The sequence below is a fragment of the Ruditapes philippinarum genome, unplaced genomic scaffold (assembly GCF_026571515.1).
Source record: "Ruditapes philippinarum isolate M1 unplaced genomic scaffold, ASM2657151v2 ctg1806_1_1_1_1, whole genome shotgun sequence".
In the NCBI taxonomy this organism is placed as follows: Eukaryota; Metazoa; Mollusca; class Bivalvia; order Venerida; family Veneridae; genus Ruditapes; species Ruditapes philippinarum.
In genome coordinates this window covers 563,736-581,439 of record NW_026852524.1, presented here as the reverse complement: position 1 = coordinate 581,439, position 17,704 = coordinate 563,736, and the positions used below count along the sequence as shown (strand labels likewise).

The window sequence follows — 17,704 nt, the reverse complement described above, 5'->3', positions numbered from 1 at the left end:
ACTTAAGATTCCTTTGACTCACAGTATTCATATTTGGAATGGAGGTTAGTCATGATTAGTAGATGACCCCTATTGATTTTGAGGTCACCAGGTCAAAGGTCAAGGTCACAGGGGCCTTGACTTCAAAAAGCTTGTCCGCCCAATAACTTAAGATTCCTTTTACCCACAGTCTTCATATTTGGAATGGAGGTTAGTCATGATTTGTAGATGACCCCTATTGATTTTGAGGTCACCAGGTCAAAGGTCAAGGTCACAGGGACTTTGATTTCAAAAAGTTTGTCCACCCATTTATGACCCGCAGTCTTCATATTTGGCATGGATGTTGATCATGACTATACGGTGATCCCTATTGATTTTGAGGTCACTGGGTCAAAGGTTAAGGTCACAGGGACCTTGACAAAAAAAAGCCTTTCTTCTTAATTGTTAAAGAATGTCCTGTCCGCAATGTATTGATTTTGACATTTTCACATTTGAAGCATGAAGAATACATAACTTAGCAATGCACTGGCTTAGTAACCTCAGATTTGGCAGGGAGGTTGTCCATGAGCTCTAAATGGCCACTGTAGATTCTGACAAAGTGGTATGCGGGGGTATTCACGCCATGATAGTGGCAGTTCTAGTTTTTGTCTGTTACAATCCTCAAATAAGTTTTCTTTCTTTTAAAAAGGTGCATGACTAACAAATCCAAATTATATCCCTCTGAATCTTACACAATTATTTTCCTCCCATGAAATACACAACTTTAAAAAATGGCTGCCGCTTACATTTTACAAAGCCAGGTCTAATATAAATTCGCAGTAAGTAACAGAAATATGGATGGATGGTTGGACTTTTTCTCCTACAAGAATTGTTTGTTTTTATTATTAAAACAAGCGATCATTCATATTTTTTTAATAAAATGAATAAATATCACCGTCGTTTAACCTTGATTGGCGGACTTATTTTTCAGCTCAAGACTTCTTGTTTTTAATGTGAAATTCCGTCTAAATGGGGCTCTCAATGGGGGAAACAAATTTTAATAGTAACGTTGAAATTATGGAAATTTCGTTTCAACTTGTTTTTAAGCATAAAATAAAAAGAAAATTTGTCTGTTTGTTGTGTAAGATGTAATTTTATTTCATCTCGTGAACTTTAAAAACAGTATTCTCACTCATGGCTACGCCACTCGTGAGAATACTGTTTTTAAAGCCCACTCGATGAAATAAAATTTCATCTTACACACAAACAAACAAATATCCTCTATATATTAATTGCTGACAAATAATACCAGACAAATAATACAGACAGTTGTATGTATAATTATCTAAATGAATATGAGCCGTGTCATGTAATGGGTTTGCGACCAGCATGGATCCAGACCAGCCTGCGCATCTGCGCAGTCTGATCAGGATCCATGCTGTTGGCTTTCCAACCCTATTACAAGTAGAGAAACTGATAGCGAACAGCATGGATCCTGATCAGACTGCGCAAATTTGCAGGCTGGTCTGGATCCATGCTGGTCGCAAACGCACTATGTTGGTTTTGTAGTGACGCGGCTCATATTAGGTAACATGCATGCTGTAATTGAAGCCTGGATACAGGCTAACCTGAACATCTGTGCAGCAATTCAAGTTGACTGTACTTTAAGATGCTTTATTTATTTATTTTCAAATGAAGACAACTTTAAATTTGTATTGGAGCAATTCCAAATTTAAGACAAGTTAATTTTATCACACAAATTTGGAATTTTAGTTTAGACTTAAAAAGGGTTAATTTCGAATTGCCTTTTATTAAATTAACAAAAACAAATTGCTGTTGGACTGCAATCGACTGCAATTGATTTCATTTAGTTTGCGTTTCATTTAGTTCACCAAAACAGATACGTTTTCTGATTGTATTTTCTTTAGTCATAATTGGTGATAATGAAATGTTGATATCCTATTACGTTTTCAGCTGGACTTTCTAGTTCGGAGATTACAGATCTGTCAAAGAGTGCAATACAAGGTCTTGACCCTGCAGTTATACCTAAAATACCTAGATATGTTTTCAAGGTAAAATTTGATATGAAATGAAAATAAGAATTTTTTTTTTCCAAGGCCTTCGGACAGCTGAAACTGTCTATACCAACCTAACCAAAGCACACCATGATCAGCCAGCGCATCCGTTACATCTGATCATGGTCAGTAATGTAAATGCTTTTTAGTCAGTACATATTTTTAATTTTTCCTAAAAGTGATAACAATTTTAGCATGGCAAAGTTTAATATTTAGATAAAAAAAACTTACTTAAAAGCAGCGTTGGCTTCACTATTTTACTACACTAGATTGTTTAATTTGATGAATTATAGTATGTCAACAGGAATAACATGAATAATTATGCCCCCATTTTGAAAAAAAGGGGGTATATTGCTTTGCACTTGTCGGTCCGTCGGTCCGTAGACCAAATGGTTTCCGAGTGATAACTAAAGAACCCTTAGGCCTAGGAACTTCAAACTTGGTATGGTGATTGGTCATGTCCAGTAGATGACCCCTATTGATTTTGGGGTCAAGGGGTCAAAGGTCAAGGTCACATTGACCTTGAAAGCAAAAACGGTTTCCGATCAATAACTAAAGAACCTTAAGGCCTAGTAACTTCAAACTTGGTATGGTGATTGGTCATGACCAGTAGATGACCCCTATTGATTTTGGGGTCAAGGGGTCAAAGGTCAAGGTCACATTGACCTTGAAAGCAAAAACGGTTTCCGATCAATAACTAAAGAACCTTAAGGCCTAGGAACTTCAAACTTGAGATGGTGATTGGTCATGACCAGTAGATGACCCCTATTGATTTTGGAGTCAAGGGGTCAAAGGTCAAGGTCACATTGACCTTGAAAGCAAAAACAGTTTCTGATCAATAACTAAAGAACCTTAAGGCCTAGGAACTTCAAACTTGGTATGGTGATTAGTCATGACCAGTTGATGACCCCTATTGATTTTGGGGTCAAGGGGTCAAAGGTCAAGGTCACATTGACCTTAAAAGCAAAAACGGTTTCCAATCAATAACTAAAGAACCTTAAGGCCTAGGAACTTCAAACTTGGTATGGTGATTGGTCATGATCAGTAGATGACCCCTATTGATTTTGGGGTCAAGGGGTCAAGGTCACATTGACCTTGTAAGCAAAAACGGTTTCTGACCAATAACTAAAGAACCTTAAGGCCTAGGAACTTCAAACTTGGTATGGTGATTGGTCATGATCAGTAGATGACCCCTATTGATTTTGGGGTCAAGGGGTCAAAGGTCAAGGTCACATTGTCCTTGTAGGTAAAAACGGTTTCCGATCAATACCTAAAGAACCTTAAGGCTTAGGAACATCAAACTTGGTATGGTGATTGGTCATGATCAGTAGATGACCCCTATTAATTTTGGGGTCAAGGGGTCAAAGGTCAAGGTCACATTGACCTTGTAGATAAAAACGGTTTCCGATCAATAACTGAAGAACCTTAAGGCCTAGGAACTTCAAACTTGGTATGGTGATTGGTCATGATCAGTAGATGACCCGTATAGATTTTGGGGTCAAGGGGTCAAAGGTCAAGGTCACATTGACCTTTTAATTAAAAAACGGTTTCTGATCAATAACAAAAGAACCCTTAGGCCTAGGAACTTCAAACTTGGTATGGTGATTGGTCATGATCAGTAGATGACCCCTATTGATTTTGGGGTCAAGGGGTCAAAGGTCAAGGTCACATTGACCTTGTAGGTAAAAACGGTTATCGATCAATAACTAAAGAACCTTAAGGCCTAGGAACTTCAAACTTGGTATGGTGATTGGTCATGATCAGTAGATGACCCGTATAGATTTTGGGGTCAAGGGGTGAAAGGTCAAGGTCACATTGACCTTTTAATTATAAACGGTTTCTGATCAATAACAAAAGAACCCTTAGGCCTAGGAACTTCAAACTTGGTATGGTGATTGGTTATGACCAATCAGATGACCCCTATTGATTTTGGCGTTAAGGGGTCAAAGGTCAAGGTCACATTGACCTTGTAGGTAAAAATGGTTTCCGATCAATAATGAAAGAACCCTTAGGCCTAGGGACTTCAAACTTGAGATGGTGATTGGTCATGATCAGTAGATGACCCCTATTGATTTTGGGGTCTAGGGGTCAAAGGTCAAGGTCACATTGACCTCTTAGGTAAAAAACGGTTTCCGATCAATAACTAAAGAACCCTTAGGCCTAGGAACTTCAAACTTGGTATGGTGATTGGTCATGACCAGCAGATGACCCCTATTGATTTTGGGGTTAAGGGGTTAAAGGGCAAGGTCACATTGACCTTGTACGTAAAAATGCTTTCCGATCAATAACTTAAGAACCCTTATGCCTAGGAACTTCTAACTTGGTATGGTGATTGGTCATGACCAGCAGATGACCTATTGATTTTGGGGTCAAGGGGTCAAAGGTCAAGGTCACATTGACCTTGTAGGTAAAAACGGTTTCCGATCAATTAACTTAAAACGCTTAGGCCTAGGAACTTCGAACTTTGTGTGATGATTGGTCATGACCAGCAGATGACCCCTATTGAGTTCTAGGTGAAGGAGTCAAAGGTCAAGGTCACATTGACCTTTTAAGTAAAAACGGTTTCTGATCAATAATTCAAGAACGCTTAGGCCTAGGAACTTCAAACTTGGTATGGTGATTTGTCATGACCAGCAGATTACTCCTATTGATTTTGGGATCAAGGGGTCAAAGGTCAAGGTCACAATGACCTTGTAAGTAAAAACGGTTTCTGATCAATAACTAAAGAACGCTTCGGCCTAGAAACTTCAAACTTGGCATGGTGATTGGTCATGACCAGCAGTTGACCCCTATTGATTTTGGGGTCAAAGGTCAAGGTCACATTGACCTTGTATGTTAAAACGGTTTCCGATCAATAATAAGAGAACCCTTAGGCCTAAGAAACTTCAAACTTGGCATGGTGATTGGTCATGACCAGCAGATGACCCCTATTGATTTTGGGGTCAAGGGGTCAAAGGTCAAGGTCACATTGACCTTGTAGGTAAAAACGGTTTCTGATCAATTTACTAAAAACGCCTAGGCCTAGGAAATTCAAACTTTGTTTGATGATTGTTCGTGACCAGCAGATGACCCCTATTGAGTTTTGGGTCAAGGGGTCAAAGGTCAAGGTCATGACCAGTAGATACTTTATAACCCTTATTAATTGTTTGATCACTGGGTCAGAAGTCATGCATAATAACCTTATCACATGACTGATTGGCTGCTGATAGGGGGCATACATGTTTTACAAACATATCTTGTTTGTCCATGTATCACTGTTTTAAATGGTGGTGACTTGTTTTTATCTTTTGCTGTTTCTCTGCTTTTTGCTTGGAGTTCATGCCCTGTATTTTTATTTATAAATACCCTGTGGGGAGAAGATCATAAGATTGACATTTGTATGTCTCTCTTTCTCCGGACAAACATCCAGTGATGAGGTCCTTTCCATTGATTTTAAGAAGAAAACCACATTGTAATTTTCACTGTTTTTTTTGTTGTTGTTTTTTTTGTGAAAATATTCCTCATAGAGCCCATAGACCCAAATTGTTGGTTTGGTGTCAGTAACATTTTCATGTCCATTCCATAACATTTATATTGCTGAAAAGATTTTGAAATACATGTAACACAAATGACTCTACTTTGATGAGAAAATGTGCCGAGTGCAAGAGCCAGTTCCCGGAGGTCAAGGTCATACTTAAACGTCAAATGTAAATAGTCTACATTTTGTGACTGCTTGCATAGGGCTTCCATAACTTTTGAACTTTTAAAAAATAACTGCACAAAAAGCTCACCATTATGACAATATGATGTGCAGAGCACACTAAACATCATGCTACCACAAAGGTCAAAGTCACACTTCAAGGACAGATGTTAGGAGGGCCATATTTTGTGTCTTGACTGTTAGGAAGGTTTTTAAATAACTTTTTACAAATTATCATCATCATGACACATTGTATAGAGGACAGCATCCAGGTTCCTAACCACATGTAGCATCAAAAGATCCGTTACAAAATATTGTGAATTTAGATACTATTTTTGTTGTATTCTGATAGGGTGACACAATTAACAACTCTAAATTATTACATTTGCAAACTTTTGTCCATAAGATTGTAAGATGTCCGGAAAATCTAATAAGCTGTTAGTTACGAAATAAAGTGAAAAAAGTAAAATGTAGTACAGTAGGCAAAAATATCAAGACAAGTGTTTTTGGCCCCAAAAAATGTTGTGTTATTGTATTCATGGTGTGATGGGCAAGATCAACAAGTATTTGAAATTAGATCAGATTGTCATCCATGTAATCTGATGTACATCAGTTTTCTTATCTTGGTTTATATGGTGAAATTCCACATAAAGATAAAAAGAAACATTACATATTAAAATCAAAAGAACTTTAGGTATTACCATCCTAATGCATTACCTCAGCTTTGAAGAGGATTCAAATAGGCTAGAACTACTGTTAACTACATTGAAAATGAGGGCCGTGGGTTCAATCCCCAGAAGGGTCAACTTTTTTATCCCCCGCCGAAGCATATCTCAAAAAGTATTTGAGGTATCAACTTGAAACTTCATAGATGGATGGATCTCTTTGAGGAGGAGTGCAGTGCACAAGAATGATAACTCTACCCTGCATAATTTTTGAGTTATTGCCCTTTGTTATTTTTCAAAATTAATTTTTGTCCAGAGCAAAAAGCCTTTGAGATATCAACATGAAACTTCATAGGTGCATAGATCTCTCTCAGGAGGTGTGCAGTGCACAAGAATGATAACTATACCTTTTATAATTTTTGGGCTATTGCCCTTTGTTATTTTTCATACTTAATTTTTCACCTGAGTGGAGCATAACTCAAAAGTGTTTGAGATGTCAACATGAAATGTCATAGGTGGATAGATCTTATTGAGAAAGAATGCTGTGCGCAAGAATGATAACTCTTCGCTATATAATTTTTTATTTATTGCCCTTTGTTCTTTTTCATACTATTTTGTCCGGAGCTTATCTCAAAAAGTATTTGAGGTATCAACTTGAAACTTCATAGATGGATGGATCTCCTTGAGGAGGAGTGCAGCACACAAGAATGATAACTCTACCCTGCATAATTTTTGAGTTATTGCCCTTTGTTATTTTTCAAAATTAATTTTTTGTCCAGAGCATAACTAAAAAAGCCTTTGAGATATCAACACGAAACTTCATAGGTGCATAGATCTACCCAGGAAGTGTGCAGTGCACGAGAATGATAACTTTACCTTTCATAATTTTTGGGCTATTGCCCTTTGTTATTTTTCATACTTAATTTTTCACCTGAGTGAAGCATAACTCAAAAGTGTTTGAGATGTCAACATGAAATGTCATAGGTGGATAGATCTTATGGCGGAATGCTGTGCTCAAGAATGATAACTCTTCCCTATATAATTTTTGAGTTATTGCCCTTTGATCTTTTTCATACTATTTTGTACGGAGCTTATCTTAAAAAGTATTTTAGGTATCAACTTGAAACTTCATAGGTGGATAGATTTTACTGAGGAGGGGTGCAGCACACAAGAATGAATACCTACCCTGAATAATTTTTTAGTTATTGCCCTTTGTTATTTTCAGCCATCAGTATTCACATAGGTTTCAAATCTGTAATCACTTCAGCCATCGGTTTCATTACCAAAAGACCTCTTAAAATTGAATTATTCTTTTCTACTACATATACATTCTTCTAATGAGCAAACACATTCGGTGGGGGATGGCCATGTTGACATGGCTCTTGTTTTTCATTCTTTTTTTCTTTTAACATTACTTATGTATCTCTCATGTCCCATTTGGAAAGAAAAAAGTGTTTAATTTGATTTTTTTATTTATATAGGTATTTTTTGGCTAAATTATGCTAAATCTAGTAATAAATATGGTACCTGATATTTTCAAAGTGTAATAAAATCAAAACTAGTCATGTTTTACAAGATCTGCAACCAATATACTTTAAAAATTTAGGGAAACTTTGAAAACAGGGACTCATTTGGATAAATTTTAAGGATTTTTTAAATTAGGCTCCCTAAGTAGGGAAATGGTCAGTAATGTGGCAAATATGGGTGGGGTAGCGTAACATTTTTATACAGATTTCATAACTTTTAAGTAGAAACCATACTTTTGCTTAGGGGGCAGGGGACATATTCGAATGATGGCCCCGGTCAAATTTTTTAATAACTTCTGATATTTCTCTGTCATTGTAATTCTTTCTTGTTTGTGTGTAGGAAATGAGATATATTTTTGGGTTTTTACCCGAAACTAAGCATTTTGGTAGCTTTGTATGTATTTCTGACTCTCCGAATGGAGGTGAAAAAGTTAAAAATCAAGCTTTGACAGTTGGCGCCAAACAAGTAAGAAATTTCAGATAAATTTTGTGAAAAATCTAAACGTATGACAGACACTTTATTTGTCATTTCTGAAAATGCCATAGCTTGCACTGCGTGTTACCGATATTTTTAAAGGAATCGGGTGGATTCTGGAGTATGCTGCACCTTCATGAAGATTGCCCATATTGGTATATTTTAGGTGTGATTTTGGCTGGGTGGGGGTAAATATAAATTGCTGTCAGTCATTTTTTGAAGGAGCAATGCATGCAAACTATTATTTTCTTCAATGTATGTCATATATCATTGAATAATGCTGTGCAACTGGTTATCTGCCTGTGAAACAGATTTTGAAATATTTGGAATTGTGTTTCTGGTCACACTGAAATACAAAATTTTTCATTTTTAGGTCCCCTGCCCCCTTATGTGGATTGTTAGCTGAATGATACTATTTGTTTCTTACCAAAAATTAATGGGAAATATTTTTCATTAGAATGTTATTGCAGATTATTTAAAGGTTCCTCATTTCTAAAAAAAGTCCCTCATTACATCCTAGCTTGAGTTCAGAAAAGTGGCCATAACTTGATTTCCGTACGGTAAACTTTGTTTAAATTTTGCATACAGTAACATGTGTACTTTAAGGTATATATCTGACCTATGATGTCAAGTTTTTAGTTCCTCATAGTGCCTATTAGAGTGGTAATACCTTAAAATGGAAAACTTTCTTATTTGTAGAATATAAGAACTGGCCATTTTCGAGCATTCACACGTGCACAAGCAGAAGCAGTTACAATTTTTCAGAGGAATTACCTATCTCAACAACAGAATATATATCTTGATGGAGCACTTGGCCATAAGATAGTACATGTGGTACAGAAGGAAGCAGTGAGTGGTGCAGAAAGCTCTGGTAAGCTCAAGTGAGAGATAAAGAAATTCATGATATTAAATGGATAAGTTAAACATTAATTAAAGGCATTATTAGCGATCAGTATAGTTATAGTGATTTAGTATTTTGTATGGAAGTCAAAATAATACTTTGTTTACATGTTGCTACTTTTATGACACATTATTTCACATTAGCACTACTTTCATCAGAGGATAAGCATGTTACTTGCTCTAATTCCATTGTTTAAAGGTTATAAAATTAATTTCTGTCTTTTCCAAGAAGAAAATATTTATTTGTTTCTTAGATCACGGATTTATATTACATGTAATATAAATCCATCACGGATTTATATTACATGTAATATTAATCCGTGCTTAGATATAATGTGCCTTTAAGGAAATTATTTTAATATTTAAAAAGATCAGTTGATACATTGTTTGGAAAAAGTTTATAGCCGGCTAGCAATCCCTATAAAGTGCCAAAACTTTATTAAGAAAGCTGAGGTTGGTTAGTATACCAAAATCATTAACTTTGCAAAAGCTCTGATTACATTGGTTTATAATACAGAAGTCATTTTAGTCTGATTGTTTAGGAAGCTATAAGCTTATAGACACGCATTCGAATCTGTTCCTAGAACCAAACAGTACAGAGCAACAAGTGTAAAGTTACCTAACGACCTGACGGGGGGGGGGGGCGTGGTTGGACCCGTGCGGCTAACGATAACATGTAATAGCCTGGCGCGCTGAAAATTTTTTTGTAAAAATTTCATGTTAGACAAAAAATCATTCGCTTATAAATAGCTTAGGAGCAATAATTACAACGCTTGGTCTATTTTGATGTTATTCTAATAATATTATTGTATGGTCACTTACAACTATACAATAACAAGCACATACGGTTTATGTTTGTTTATTTCCTTGAATAATGTTGCTTTTGTATTAATTTCAGGTCGAGTGTTTGCAAGTATTTTCTGGTGGTTGCTGCAACTGTTACCATTTATTTTCACCCTGTTTCTTTAATCGTGACTTGGCACCCTATTTCTTTAATTGTGACTTGGCACACTATTTCTTTAATTGTGACTGTGTACTCTTATTTCTTAAATTGTGATTTAGCATCTTTTTAATTTGTATTAGTTTTTTAGTTGCAATAAAATTAATTGTTTTAAATTGTTTTGTTGAAGTTATATTTTAATGAAAGCATCAAATTCATTGGAGAAATGGTGCAAACTAAAAATGTTTTAATAGACGGCTTGATAGAATAATAATTCAATAAATTACTTTGAGAGTGGAGATTAAAGCATATCTGTGGTGCTTATGAGATAAAAATTAGAAAATAAGTTAGTCTATTAGTAATATTTTATTGCATATATGAAAATGCACCAATTCTTTAACATCAACATAACTACACAATATACAAAAGGGTTTGGCCATAAGATTTTACAACATTATCGTGGTCCTTCCCACGGTATTTGTAACTATTTTTACAAGCACATAAACTTGTGTTTTATTGTTAAGGATACGATGCTTTTATGATAACAAAAATCCAGCAGAAAGTCTATAAAGACGGCAAAAGCTCTTGAAATGATAGTAATACATGTATCTATGCTGCTACTAGTGCTGAATTTCTAGAAACGTACCATCTTACATGGACATAAACGTCCAGTCCGCCGTTTGTGTGGTTCTTGATTATTGAAATGAAAGAAATCAAAACAATTAATTTCTACACAATTGTGTATCGAATTATATTTTATGCCTTCGAACGGCGGCATATTAAAGTCGCATAGTCCGTCTGCATCCCCACTTCATGCGTGCACGGACTGTAACTTTGTCATTTATTGAGGGATTTTGAAATAGCTTGGCACAAATGTCTACCACACGATGTGTTGCTTTTAAGAATCAAGTTCCTACCTCAAAGGTCAAGGTTACATTAACATTTTGGAGTTTCACGTTATCACAAGAGTTAATAGGTACACACACATTTGTGTACGGACTGTAACTTTGTCATGCATCAAAGGTTGGCATAAATGTCTACCACATCAAGATGATGTGTCGCGGCTATGACTCATGTCCGTCCGTGCGTCTCCACTTAACATAAAATTGTGTCCTGACTGTAACTATTATGCATTGAGGGATTTTGAAATAACTTGGCACAAATGTCAATAACACATCACTACGTTGTGTCCCATCCATGAACCCTTCCCTTTTTCAAAGGTCAAGGCCACACTTACATTTTTAAGGTTCACGCTATCACAATTAGAGATTATAGAAACACACATTTGTGTCTGGACTGTAACTATGTCATGCATCAAAGGCTTTTAAAATGTCTACTACATCAAGAAGACTCCGAGGTCATTCTTACAGTTAGAAGGTACTCATTTTCTCAAGAAGAGTGAAGATACATATTTGTGTCCGGACTGTCATGCATTGAAGAGTTTTAAAATAACCTAATCATGACGACGTGTTGACACTGTGTAAGACCCATGTTCGTCAAGGTAACTCTAAAAGTTTGAAGATACTAATGATTATAAGAAGAGTTTGAAGGTACACATTATTTTCCAAACTGTAACATTGTCATGCATTGAAGGGCTTTAAAATAACTTTGCAAAAATGTCTACCATATCAAGATGATGTGTCGCATCTAAGACCCATGTCCCAACGTGGTAAATTTGCTATGAATAGCGTTACATTTCACAAGAACAATATTAAGCAATTAGTTATTTTCATATGTTTAATGACTGTCCGTCCGGTAAGGCAAAAAAAGCAGATTTCGCTGTCGAGTATGGACCCTGTACATGTCACCAGTCATGTCCTTACAGGTTTAATTTTGAAGCACAAAGTGGTGATAATTTACCTCCATGCAGTTTCCACGGACTATTAATTTTGAGTCAGAAGTAGGTCACTGTTAGACGGACCAGTAAATGAGGACCTAAATGTACAGTAACCTGGGAGGAAGCCCTTAAAATGGCTGTTGGTGCCAAGCAAAGGGCCTGCCTTATAAGCCGGCTACCTGTGCCAGGAGCTCACGCACCTAAGCACACCATCCTCGTCGTCTCTGCCTACATTGTAGGGCCACTCCGGGACACCGGCAGCTGGTCCGCAGTTGTTTATTTTTCGCTATCAATCTTCTGCCAATAGCCCAGTGCCTTCTCGGCGACGTGCACGTTCCGAGAGGAAGTGAAGTGTTTACAAATGGAGATAATCTTAAATATAAATCACCGCGAATACGTCCGCATTTTAACAGACTGATATCTAATAACAATAATCGATAATACTGTCGCGTATTTATGTAAACGTCTATATTCGTGATCATCGGATATATTTGATGGCCATTTATTAATGATATACGTAGTAACTTTTTACCGGACTGATAGTCGAATTTGATTCATCAATAATTCCTAGTTACAAATTATCTGAGTCAGCAGATTTATTTTCACGCCTTTCGGTTATAAACTTTGTCTTGTATGCTATACTGTATCCATATCAAGGTTCACTCAGAAAGGTTAAAGTCAAATGCATACAAGACACTTGTTAGGCCCCAGCTCGAGTATAGCTCCACGGTCTGGTCCCCCTACACAGGAACTCTCATTGACCAGATAGAGTCTGTCCAGAGAAGAGCTGCTAGGTGGGTCAAACATGACTTTGGCCGTATGTCGAGTGTCACTGACATGTTGACTTCCCTTCAATGGAGGCGCCTTGACCTTCGGCGTATTGACCAACGCCTGGTCATGTTTCACAACATCTTGCATGACCAGGTGGCTATCCCTTTCCCAAATTATATCGTCCCTCTTACAAGATCATCAAGAACATCCCATCCCCATGCATTCCAACAAGTCCAAACTAAAACTTATTACTATAAATATTCATTTTTCCCAAGAACAATAGTCCACTGGAATGCTTTACCACCTGAAATCATAAACTTGTCTGGCCCCGAGTTCAGTCTGGCTGTAAGCCGGGTTGAACATACGTCTCCCTAAAATACCTTCTCTATTTTTAACCTGTTTTTAACAATTTACTCATTTCCATTACTTTTATAATCTTTTATTTCAGTTCTTTTACTAACATTCTTGTCAGATGACGCGCGTCAAGTCTAGGTCCCCAGCAGGGGTTTGACTATATGGAAGATAGATAGATAGAATCAATGAATGAGTTGAGTCACAGGTGAAAATACGGCGATATTATGCATAAACACAGTTGTCGTTTTGTACACAACGTCTTAAATCTTTATACACACACGATGTGTACCGATTACGACCATATAAGCATGTACATTATAGGTTTTATACAAAATATAGTAAATATGTAAATAAACTATATCTTATCAGAACAAATACACATAACGGCATATATACATGGACTGTTAAAATGGATATTAGAAGTAAACCAGTTTAAGGTAAGTGTATTTCAAAATATTTTTCATTTACATTTTATCTTTAGATATTATTCAAAATAATATTTCAAAATGCCTTTAATATATATCGTGTATACACTGTATGATCGTAAGATGCTTGTTTCAGTGGGGTTTGAGAGGGTTAAATGCACGAATTCAGCAAATATAAATCTAGGTTCGATTAAACTGTGAGACATATACATGTACAATTTTCTGCATTATGACACTTGTTCATGCCCTCTATTAATATAGTCGTCTCGTTGTGTCGGTCGCATGTATGGTCGATTTAACACACTACATAAGTACGTTTTTGATAGGAAAGAATATTACTGTAACACAACAGGATGACAGTCAAACGTACATGTACTTTTAACTGAAATATCCTACTTTACGTGTATTTAGCGGAAGCAATTTAATTAAGTTAGTATACATGTATGTGAACACTTCAAACGTTGATCAGCTGTTGATTATGAAAATTTTGATATTTTTTATACTACAGCGTTTCAAACTCGTGGTGATCGTCTGTCTGTGTGCGTGCATGTGTGCATGCGCGCGTTGGTGAAGAATATTGAACCAACCATAACAAAATCTCGGCATTTATAGTATGCTATGAAGAAATAATAATTTTATGAATCTTAGGTATGTTCAGAAATATACACGCAATGAAGGACAGATTTGTAATCATATTAGCTATGCTTAAATGGTATCCTTATTTTTATATTTCAGATTCAAAATAAAAACCATTGGGAATTCTGGCAATCAGAAGTAATGGAGAACTTGGTATGAATTTGTGCAAATGTCTTCGATTAACTTGAATCATGGAAGAAGAAAAAATGTTCGATGAAGATTTAATTAGTGATAATTAAAGTTATCATTTCCCATCATTTTCATTGGATTAAGTTTATTCATTAAGATAAACTAATGATATTGATTGATACACTAAAATCAATCAACCACTTAAAGTAATTTTATTTTGCATTAAAGAAATCAAAAAATGGCGACAGAACATTCTGGTGATGACAGTAGTGAAAAGCTTCTTCAGGAGCCTGATGAAGAAACGCCCCTAGGCGAAGATGAGGAAGACTGTGTTAAACTTCTGTTGAATGCTCTTGGAAAGGATGATGACGATAATGAAAATGACGGTAATGTAGCCTCCGGGGAAGAAAAGCGTCTCTTGGCAAATGATAGTGGAGCGGGAAGAAAATTGAGGCTTCGAGATTATACCGACACAGGTGTTGAAAGTGTAAATACTAGTGTAGGTGAACTGAATGCTAGTCGAGCGAAGCTTGATATGCCAACAGTCAGATTGTCGTCCAACGGGAAAGAAATGAATTTTACTAAAACACCATCACCATTTCAAGAAAGGCAAAAACGTGCAATGAAGTTACTTAAAAAGCATCGGTCAGACACTGGGAAAATAGTTTGTGGTGTCGTAGTGATGCTAATTATATTGGGAATAGGGGGAGGTTTACTAGTTCTTGGCTGGATAAATAACATGGAAGATCTGTACCTTCTCGGTGGTATTTTCTCATTCGGTGGTGTATTGTTTGCAATAGCATTAGTTGTTGTGCGATGTCAAGCCAGGGAACAACTGGAAGACACCGATTATTCTGTGCTCTATAAAACATAATTGTGAAAGTTATTGTTGGCAATATTATCAACCATTTTATAAATGGTTTTGTTACAGGATTTTTTTTTTATACTACTGTTGTCTCTTTTTTTGAAATAGCTCGGTGCTTATTATTGCATTTTAAGGTAATTGGCGCAATTGGCAATTGAACATTACTTTGCAATATAATAATTATTCTTGCCGATTGTGTCGGCATTATTAGTCTAAGTATTAAAACGTCATCTTTTTGTACAAGATTAAATGGCGTTAATACATTCTAAAATTTCGACTTTGTTATGCTGTTTGTTTAATTCATGTTGGTATTTCTCCTTTTTTTACTTGTTTCGTTATCATATTATTATACATCTAGCCTGGTTAAGGGAAAATGGTAAATTATTTGAATGTTTTATATACTCGTTATGTAGACTTACTTTTATTTGCTTGAGTAAACCTTCTGAATTGGTTTTATGGATTTGCCCAGTTTTAAACTGGAGCAATAATTTAAATTCCAAACAATTTTGATATAGAACTACAAACGTTAGGCAACTTGCATCTGGGCTGTACTGGTGTCAAATGTAAATCATTTTAGCTCGTCTGTTTCGTATTATTATCATTATTATCGCTGCGGCGTTCTTGTTGTCGTACGTGCAAAAAACTTTAAGTGGCCCATTAACAGTTTCTAAGGTAATGATATGAAATTTAGAAGCTAGAATACTTTTTATTATATATATCGTGGCAAACAAGGGGCATGATTCTGAAAGATGTTTTTGGAGTTATACCGAACTTAGAATTTTTGTCAAGTGTATTTTTTAACAGACGAGCGTTAACACCAGACGCGGTGCTCATTTTAGCACAAGTGTGCTAAAAAAGCACAAGTGTGCAAAAAGAGCACAAGTGTGCTAAAAGAGCACAAGTGTGCTAAAAGAGCACAAGTGTGCTAAAAGCAGGTTACAGTTAACTGTATGGTATTACACAACATCATTCATAAATATACAATTTGTAGTTTTGCTTTTGATATTTTTTATTTATTGATTTTTATAAGTAAATTAGTGTTTTTTATATACATTGAAAGAATTTGTAACTTTAAGAATTATTGATGAATCAAATACATGTAGGCCCCAGTACATGTTTTTCAAGACATGCTCTGTGATTAAACATTGCAAGTTTTGTTATGTATCATTCCTGTTAAATAGTTTTATTATATTTATTTCATGTATAAATATTATCTGTGATATTAGGCATATAATTTATTACTTATTTATGGACATTTCTGTGTACTTAAGTTAAGAAAATGTCTATTTAAGTGCGTGTTAAGAAAATGTCTATTTAAGTGCGTGTTAAGAAAATGTCTATTTAAGTGCGTGATTCATTGTTTTATTTTAAAGGAATAGATTTAAGCTTAGTAGAGCAAAAAATAAATCTTGTCGTTCGGGCAACAGCCTTTATAAGCGAGGGATTAAACTTTATTGATACAGCCATCGTTACGACTACGCCATACAATTATTGTCCCTTAAAACTTAAGGGTGGCGGGGCTACACGTGGCTAGGTCGGGTTACCCGAAACGCATGAATTGTAGGCCTGAGAAATTTAAAAACATCAATTAACCAACATTTAAATGGTGCTTTTCATAAAAATGTCATACGCTTAATAGATTATCAGGTTCAGAGAGATATTTCATAAATTTATTTGGGAATCATTAACTGTTTTGTCAGTTGGGAAAAAGGTTTTTTCGCCCTCTGATATCGCAAAGAAATCACTGCCTATGTAAACGTAAGGTACAAAAGTTTAGTATTTTTGGCTTTGTTGTATCTACTGTCACCTCATTTTAAGATGACCAGTGGCATAACTGGTAAACTGTCTTTCTCTCAACACATAGTTCATGGGTTTATGTCTCATTGTTTTCTTGTATAGCATAAATGCTGTTTAGTTGTATACATGATTATTATAATTTGCAAAATGTTGTTTCACAATCGAGCATAAATGCATGTATGGTTAAACTTAACTGCCGTCTTGTTTTCTGAATACACTGCTATGAACAAAAGTAATTTTATTCAAATATGATGCTAAAACTGTTGGTAAAATAAGTTAAATAATATGAAAAGAATCTAGGTCTATGGCAAATTGATAACCGATTATTTGATACGTTTGGAGTTTGACATGAATCTTGCTGGCGTAGTTGGCCTTTAAATAGTATATGTAAAATCGGATTATAATACTGGTTAGTCTGAATCATCAAACTTTAATGTTAGCAATAGTAATAATGTATACCTCAGAACGTATATAAAGTTTGATATCCTTGATTGTTGTTTGTGTATTTTACAAATAATTTTAATCAAATATAGGGTATAGTTAACAGATCTATCACTATCATATACGTTCCTTCGTTTAAACATATTCATTTTTGCTCGTTTGGGAAAAAAGTTTTTGAATTACTTTTAACCCTTTTTGGGTTTTCCCCTCCCTGGCCCAAACCGTACTGGT

At 35.6% G+C, this 17,704-nt stretch overlaps 2 protein-coding genes across 2 annotated transcripts in view; both read left to right on the top strand.

Moving 5' to 3' along the window:
• The window catches only part of LOC132716131 (uncharacterized), an 86,850-nt gene extending 76,456 nt beyond the window's left edge, over positions 1-10,394 (top strand). Inside the window, exons 32-34 of the mRNA XM_060699314.1 lie at positions 1,933-2,030; positions 9,078-9,249; positions 10,177-10,394. Of these exons, the coding sequence (XP_060555297.1) occupies positions 1,933-2,030; positions 9,078-9,249; positions 10,177-10,247 (341 nt within the window). The 3' untranslated portion in view covers positions 10,248-10,394. The remainder of the gene's footprint in view (positions 1-1,932; positions 2,031-9,077; positions 9,250-10,176) is intronic.
• Positions 10,395-13,458: 3,064 nt separating this feature from the next.
• On the top strand, positions 13,459-16,904 carry LOC132716121 (uncharacterized). The gene is made up of 2 exons (XM_060699303.1): positions 13,459-13,617; positions 14,341-16,904. The coding sequence occupies exon 2, from the start codon at positions 14,609-14,611 to the stop codon at positions 15,242-15,244; it is 636 nt and encodes a 211-aa protein (XP_060555286.1). The 5' UTR covers positions 13,459-13,617; positions 14,341-14,608; the 3' UTR covers positions 15,245-16,904.
• The last annotated feature ends 800 nt before the right edge of the window (positions 16,905-17,704 follow it).